The sequence below is a fragment of the Crocodylus porosus genome, unplaced genomic scaffold (assembly GCF_001723895.1).
Source record: "Crocodylus porosus isolate Cpor-Errol unplaced genomic scaffold, CroPor_comp1, whole genome shotgun sequence".
Classification (NCBI taxonomy): Eukaryota; Metazoa; Chordata; order Crocodylia; family Crocodylidae; genus Crocodylus; species Crocodylus porosus.
The window spans coordinates 7,287,182-7,295,127 of record NW_017728943.1 but is presented as its reverse complement, the minus strand read 5'-3'; the positions used below and the strand labels follow the sequence as shown (position 1 = coordinate 7,295,127).

Genomic DNA, 7,946 nt, shown 5'->3' with positions numbered 1-7,946 from the left:
GGCTGGTGCATGCAGCCAAATGAGACCAGGATGCAGCCAGTGGCATGATCAGGGCACTCCATCCCAGCCCCGGCTGCAGCGGTTCCAGAAGCTGCCAACACCAGCTGCCTGCACCAGGGCACAGTGCAGCCCAGCACCTACAGGGAGCTGGCATTGGCTGCTCCCAGGACAGCTGCAGAAGGAGCTGGGATGAGTGGGGACAGACAGAGCTCCAGCGGGTTTGGGGCATGGTGCATCCCAGTGGCTGCTGGCAGCTGGTGCCAGCACCTCCTGGGGCTGCTGCAGCTTGGGCTGGGGTGAGTGTTGCACTCTGTACTGCCTAGGGCTCTGCTTGTCTGCACTCACCCCAGCTTGCCCCGGGAGCAGCTGACAGGGGAACCTATCCCTATTTCTTACATTACTACATAAAATAGATTCGCTTTATGCAAATTTGATTTATGAGTCATTCTCCAGGCCTATGCCGATTGCATATATGCAAAATTACCTTGCATATAACAAATCTTGGGTACAAAAGGGTCATTACATAAAAGCGAATTTGCATAAATCAAACCCGCATAAATTGAGGGAGACCTGTACTTGCCTGATCGAGGTCTTGTAGTAAGATTCAACAGGATGCTTGTTGGGAGGCAGGAGACTCTGCTACATCACGATCAAGTACATAAGACAAAAGTCAAATAGGTTACTTTTCCAGGTCTTACTGTTCCTCTGTGTCCTTGGATGTGTATCTTAACTCCATTCTGCCTTGAGACATACAAGCTACAATTAGTCATCTGCTGAGAGCCTTTTGGAAACTGTGATGAATTCAGTTCAACTAACTTTGCAGCTGAGCTCTTTTCAAATCGAGTGACGCAAGATGCAACAAAGCAACTGGGGAGCTCACATTTAGCTGGTGTATTCCAGAGACCCTGGCTATTGCAGGGTCCTCAACTCATTTCTGGCCACAAAGCTGTTAATGACACAGGAAAGGAGATGGTATTCTTTAATTAGCCTTTATCACCCCTGAAAGTTGAGCTTCTTAGCAAATTGAAGTGACATATTTCCATCATGGAGTGTTCTCTGCTTTCCCACTGTTCATTCAGCAGGCAGGACTTGCCAAAATCCTTCTCTGAAGTGTAACACACTCCCTGTCTCTGAAGTTTACAAAACCCCATGAGTAAGGAAACCTAGGCATGAACTTCAAGTAAGGCTTCCAATTTATTCAGCGCCAAAGATCCTGGTTTTCCCTTGTAAAAAACTGCAAAATCTCTGATAAAATAATTGTAAATTCTCTGATAAAATCCCCTAAATCCATGATTGAAATGAAAGGTCCCTCACTCCCTCCCATAGCCTTCCTCCGGCCCTGCTGATGCCTTTCACTCCCCACCCCCCAAGCTCCCTGGCCCTGCTCGTGCCCCTTACTCCTTCCCACAGCCCCCACATCACTGCTCATGCCCCTCACTTCCCCCCCACAGGTCCCCCAGCCTTGCCGGTGCCCTCCCGGATGGGGTCCTTAGCTGCCAAGGCTACAGGGCCAGGGACCCGGGTCTGCAGTCCCTTTCTCCAGCAGGAGACGGCAGCTGCTGCAGTGAAGTGAAGCTCAGCTCCCCCCCTCTGCTGCCTGCGGCCTGCCTGCTGCAGGCTGGAGGGGGCTGGCTCCCTGCCACTATGCGCACTCCTGGGGGGGCAGTGGGGACCCATGCCCCCAGATCTGTTCATGGGGTGGAGGCCGGCATGGGCTGCCTGCTGTGGGCTGGGCTCCTGCCATGCTGCCCTCCTCCAGGGCCTCTGCTGCTACAGAGGGAAGCACCGGCCCCACCCCATGCAGTCCAGGGACCACTCCACCTCACGGCAGCTCCCCTTTCTGTCCCCGCCAGAGAGGCAAGTAAGTTAGTGGATATGACATGGGGGGTTTAATCAGCCCCAAACTGAAGCAGTGTTTTTTAAAACCCACTGCTTCAATTTACGGTGCCCGTTCATCTACACACGCCCAGAGTTAACAGTCGTAAAATACTTCACTAGCTTCTAGTCTAGGTTGATAAATCATGTTATCACCAGGGTTCACTCCACTTCCACCAGAGTGCAGCCAGTCCATAGGGGACTGGATGTGGAAATAAAAGATGCACAGGGGATTGTTCCAGGGGAGATCATTGCTACTCTTCTGCGTTGTAGTGAGACAGAATGTCAGATAACATTTTCATCCCCTCACCAGTGTTGCCCAAACTACACAAGAACAGAGCTTTCCAGTTACAAATCAAATCCTCTTGCCAAGTTCTAAGAACACACCATATGCTTTTAAAAACTGCTCAGCCAAAGATCAACAGGGCAGACGTATTCTGGGGAGATGGCATCTTCTGCCTTTTACATTTCGTTATAAGGTCAGACAGTGCCAAAAAAAAAAAAAAAAGATGCAAAAGTTGGAAAACAGGAGTTACCACACTAAGATTTTCAGCCATGGCTCACTGCCATATGTTCTAATTAGGAACTGCAGTGGGTTTGGTTCCCATCTACACCTTAGGCCCACTAATACCTGAAGGTTAAATTCATGCCCTCAGCTGTATATAGGAGCCTGAGTGTAAATGTGAATCAAGCCCTATTTGTTTAGGATTTAGTCAAGTAACAATGAGAGACAGTAAAGTTGCCTGGACACAATATGACTATTATCTCTTGAGGTTGGGAATTTTCAGCTGGGTTTGGCTTCCCTCAGATGAAGTGAACCAAACCTATTGCTGATCATTGCTAATAGCAGCTAATAGCAGCTATCACTCCACTGAAACTTGACAACTTATTATTAACAAGGAGGTTGAAAAATGGGCCAAAAGAAGTAATACAGTTTCTCCTTTAACTCTATAACTGCCTTCTTCACTGAAAGGCAAAGTTCTGAGGGCAGATGCACTGAAGTTTCTTATTAAGTGCACTCCCAGTTAATGCACAGAAAGCTTATTGCACGGTGAAATACTGGGCAATAAGCTTTCCCTGGGAGTATGTCTACAGCTACTTGGACAAGGAGGTGAAAAGCACCTTGTTCAAATTCGCAGATGACACTAAGATGTGAGGAGAAGTGGGCACGCTAGAAGGGAGGGACAGGCTGCAATTGGATCTGGACAGGTTACAGGGGTGGGTGGATGAGAATAAGATGGGATTCAATACTGACAAGTGCAAGGTGATGCACCTGGGGAGGAACAACCGGCACCATACCTACAGGCTGGGGAACTCCCTTCTCATCAGTGCAGAGGCAGAAAAGGATCTTGGAGTCATTATAGACTCCAAGATAAACATGGGCCGCCAATGTGGGGACGCAGTCAGGAAGGCTAACCGCACCTTGTCATGCATCCACAGATGCATCACGAGCAGGTCCAAGGAGGTGTCTATGCGGCACTGGTCAGGCTGCAGCTGGAGTACTGCGTCCAGTTCTGGGCACCGCACTTCAAGAGGGATGTGGACAACATGGAGAGGGTCCAGAGGAGGCCACTCACATGTTCGGGGGCAGCAGGGCAGGCCCTAGGAGGACAGGCTGCAGGACCTGAACCTGTTCAGCCTCCGCAAGAGAAGGCTGAGAGGGGACCTGGTGGCCATCTATAAACTGGCCAAGGGAGACCAGCAGGCAATGGGAGAGTCCCTGTTCTCCCAAGCACTACTGGGAGTAACAAGGAATAACGGCCACAAGCTGACAGAGAGTAGATCCAGACTAGATATCAGGAGGCGCTACTTCACAGTCGGGGCGGCTAGGATCTGGAACCAACTTCCAAGAGCACTGGTGCTGGCTCCTACCCTGGGGGTCTTTAAGTGGAGGCTGGGTGAACACTTTGCTGGGATCTCTTTCCTGCCATGGCAGGGGGTCGGACTCGATGATCTGCTCAGGTCCCTTCTGACTCTACCAGCTATGAAACTACGTGTGTCCCTCAGGAACAAATCTGCTCCAATGGGAGCAGTTCAGGGCAGGGCTACTCCTGCCAAGCTCTGCTCCCATATGGCAGCCAGTGAGAGCTCTAGACTCTGTCTGGGTGCCAGCCCCAGGCTGGCAGGCAGCACCAGGGTCAGAGCTGTGCAGAAGTTCAGGGAAAGACTACTTGTGCCCTACTCTGCTCTCACACGGCAGCCCTGGGCTGGCAGGCAGCACTAGGGTCGTGCCTGGGCTCCGGAGACTGAGAGGGAGCCGTCCCTCTTCTGGGGCAGCTGCTTCCCACACCCCTGCCCTGGGTAGCTGCCTGCTGCCCAACCCCTGGTCTGCGATTGGACCTGCACTGCTTTAATGATGTTGGTGTTTGCACGTGTCGGCGGTGTATTGCGCGGTAATTCCAGCTGGTGTAGCAAATTCAGCAGTGTAATCTGCCTTAAATGACTTGAGGTGCCTGAGGAGTTTTAGTTTGCTGCCTTACAGCTGCAGAGCAAAGCACTGGGCTCTGTACAACTCAGGGGCTCTGCAGGAAGCCCATGCAAGTGGCCTGGCAGCAGCCTGGGAAAGCGCCAGGCCCCCTGCAGCTCAGGGATTGCTATGCCCACCAGCAGCTTGCCCTCCCCTCCCTGTCACCAGAAAAGCAGGTAAGACATGGGTGTACATGACACAGGGGTTTACATCATCCTAAATTGAAGTGGTGTTTTTAAAAACCCACCACTTAAATTTAGGGCCCCTGTTTCATCTACACACACCCTCAGAGACCAGGCTAGGATAATTCCTTGGTGGGCAGAGATTTTCTTTTAATTTCCTCCCCATCCAAACACATACATGCCCCACCCTCATAATACCTCTCTCCAAACCCATGCTTGCTCCATACATTTTTTTGCCAAGGGTTTCAAAGATATAAATTCCATAGTAACTAGATTTGCTATTAAAATAAAAAAGAGAAGCAAATGCACACACTAGGCACATCTACATGTGCACTTAATGCACCAAATTTTCTGTGCAGAAAAGTCATGCTTATTAAAGCTCTCCTGAGGAAGTGTCTATATAGGCTGGCAGAGGGCACAGGGCTTGTCCTGAGCCCTGGGGGGTGGTACAGCTCACTCCCAGCTAGGAGGAGAATGGGGCTGGCCCTGAGCCCCAGGGGTGGGGGAAGCGACATGTCCTGGGTCCCAGGGCAGCTCCCTCCCAGCCACAGGGAGAGTGGGGCTGGCTCCAAGCCCCAGAGAAAATTTGTAGTTGAGACTTTAGAATAGGAATTGCTACCACAGCCACCACATCTGAGCAAGTTAATCCAAAATTTGCCTAATACCAAAAACAGGAATGACCAAAGTTTTCAAACCATGTGCCCAGTGGATCAGAGAGCATCTTTCCCCACTTAGTAGCTGCCTTGTCTTGACCAGTTCCATGATCCCTAGATAACAGGGAAAAATGCAAAATCATTCTGAAAGTGCTGCTACAAGAAAGGGTCTATCTCACTCTCTCTCTCTCTTTCTGTATTCTCTGAAGCAACCGATAATATCAAAGTGTTTGAGAGGTCTCACTCTGTCAGTAAAACTAGAGACTTACCCTTTGCTCTTGTGTGGCGACAAAGGTCTGAAATCCAGGGGCCACTCCAAAACCAAGCTCTTGGACGAACGGTGGCTCAGACTGGCTGTGGATCTGAACTTTGACTCCAGCTTCAAAAGTAGTTTCCTCTAAAAAGAGAGGCAGGGATTTAGTTAAGAGTACAAAAGCCAAGGGACATCTGGGGTTGTGACAGCCATGATCAGAGGGCACAGCCATGTGCAATCAGATTTGGAATAGATCCGGTATTGGCCCCGACTGTCCCAAAAGAGTTTTATGAGAATTCATCGTGTCAGCAAATGTGCTGCTCGGAGGGATGTGTGCAACTTGCTAGCTAAACAAGTTTTCACTTCAGGCTGTTCTCAATAGGCCCCATGAAATCCAATCAGCATCACCCTGAGTTAAGCAAACTCTAGACTTATCATCTAGGGCAGGGCTGTGCAACTTCCAAGTGTTGCAGAACTCACAGGCCACACATCCCATGGGCTGCACCACAGTAAGCACACCCCATGGACACCTTCACTGGTGTACCATGCACTCACATCCCTGCCCCCACCCTGAAAACCCCATGTCTATGACCCACCATCACTGCACTGCACATCTGTGACCCCCTCTCCCCACCCCTACATTACAGGGCTATGAACCAATCCCCCTCTACACCGCTTCCCATGATTCCCCCCGCTATACTGCACACATGCCCATAGTGCATCCCACCTTTTCACTTCATGCCTGTGATCCCTGAATCTCCCCACCCCTCACTGAACTTTGCATCCCAGGCTCACCAGCAGTGCCCTGTGCTGCTATGCTGCCCTGCTCCCTGGGGCAGGAAACAGCAGCCTCAGAAGAAGGGAGGGAAGCCCAGAGACTCCAGCTGCTCTTGCAGCCAGAGCTATGGGATGGAAGAGAGGAGGTAGCAGCAGCTAGGCAGGAGCCTGGGGAGCTGCAATTTAACCCCTTACAGTCTGCATGTGATCCACAGGGCTTCAGTCCAGTAAAACCCTGGGTTAGGGGTTTACTTTGGCTCAGACCTGATAGCATTGCTACTGATCCATGAGAATAGCAATAGCTTTGGGTGACACAGCTGCCTAGTTAGATGGGATTCTTACCGTGTGGGTATAACTTTCTTACTTTGTGGGGATAATTTTCTATATCATGGAAAGTTCTCCATCCTTTGCATACTTACAAAAGTTTCTAGGGATAAGGAAATATAGATAATTTCTTCTGTTTCCTGGAAATATGTCTACATTTTCAAGGTAGCGCCTGTATCTTTCTGATGTCTGCTGGACACACTAATTCACAACATTTTTTTGGCCTACAGTGCACAGGATGAACTGAAAGCCAGTGGGTCACCAATCCTTTATGCGCCTACCCCCTCTCCTATTCAATTTGTGTATGTGGAGAAGTGCGATTTTAGAAGACATTCAACAGTGGATACAGTCAGATGGTGTCCCACACAACAGGGTGGGCTAGTGACACAGGGCTGAAGAAGTCTAAGTATTGTACATATGAGCTTTCACATAGGAAAGTCAGAGGCATTGGGGTTTGCTATGATCAGTCCACCAAGCTTTCTTTTCCTCTCTCTAAGCACATGCACAGAAATTCTGGATCCCATCTATCAAGTGTCCTCTCATGCACAAAGAAACACTGCAGCAAGGACTGTCACTTTAAAGGCTTTCCAAGCAGTGCAGTCTGGGGGTCTCTTCCACCTTTTTGGGACGGGAGTTTCAAGCAGGCACCATGAGAAGTCTGCCCTCTGCCCCAGTGCTGTTCTCACAGTTTTCCCAATGACTTTGAAATGCAAAATGCTCAAAAAGCAGTGGAAGCAAAGACTCACTTCCCCTTACCAGGGCAGCATTTTTATCCCTGAGCCACGGGGTCAGGGTTGCTTAAGAAAGCAGTCTGAGATGCCACAGGGGGCACGCAAGGAATGAAACTTAAGAAACTTAAGAAAGAAACTTTCTTTAGAAACTTAAGAAAGCAGTTTGAGATGCCACAGGAAACACAAGGAATGAAAAAAATGTTCCCCGTGCTGCATATTTCCAGCGCGGACTTTAAATCTGATACCGGGAAATCCCAGTATTAAAAAAAAAAACATGCTGAAAAACGCACCTCAGGTGTGGCACGTTCCTAGATCACACCCTGAAGCACCTGGAGTCTGAGTTCTCCAGAGAGACACTCTAGCACCCAGCCAGGGCATCTCTATGCCTGCTACATACCCCTGCTGCTCCAGCACACGGCCTCAGCATGCTGGAGCAAATAGGAGCAGGGCAAGGCTGCAGCAGTGGGCCAGACCCAGGCTCTGTCCCAGATAAGCAGGGATGTGTGGGTGGCGGGTACTGTGTGGGGGGTGGGATGGACTGTTTGGCGCTCATGGCCCGCTTCTTGCAGAGCCTCCAGGCAGCACATGGTGCTGCCTGATATCCAGAGGCTACACATGGCACATGGTGCCAGCCCACTGGCACGTGCCTGTTAGAAATATTATTAAAAATGCATTATCAATAGC

General features: G+C 50.1%; 1 protein-coding gene across 1 annotated transcript in view; it reads right to left on the bottom strand.

The window, feature by feature from the left end:
* The window catches only part of LOC109319006 (acid-sensing ion channel 2-like), a gene marked incomplete at its 5' end in the record, with an annotated part of 433,500 nt that overhangs the window by 136,211 nt on the left and 289,343 nt on the right, over positions 1 to 7,946 (bottom strand). The window contains one exon of the mRNA XM_019548525.1: positions 5,447 to 5,574. Coding sequence (XP_019404070.1) covers positions 5,447 to 5,574 — 128 coding nt within the window. The remainder of the gene's footprint in view (positions 1 to 5,446; positions 5,575 to 7,946) is intronic.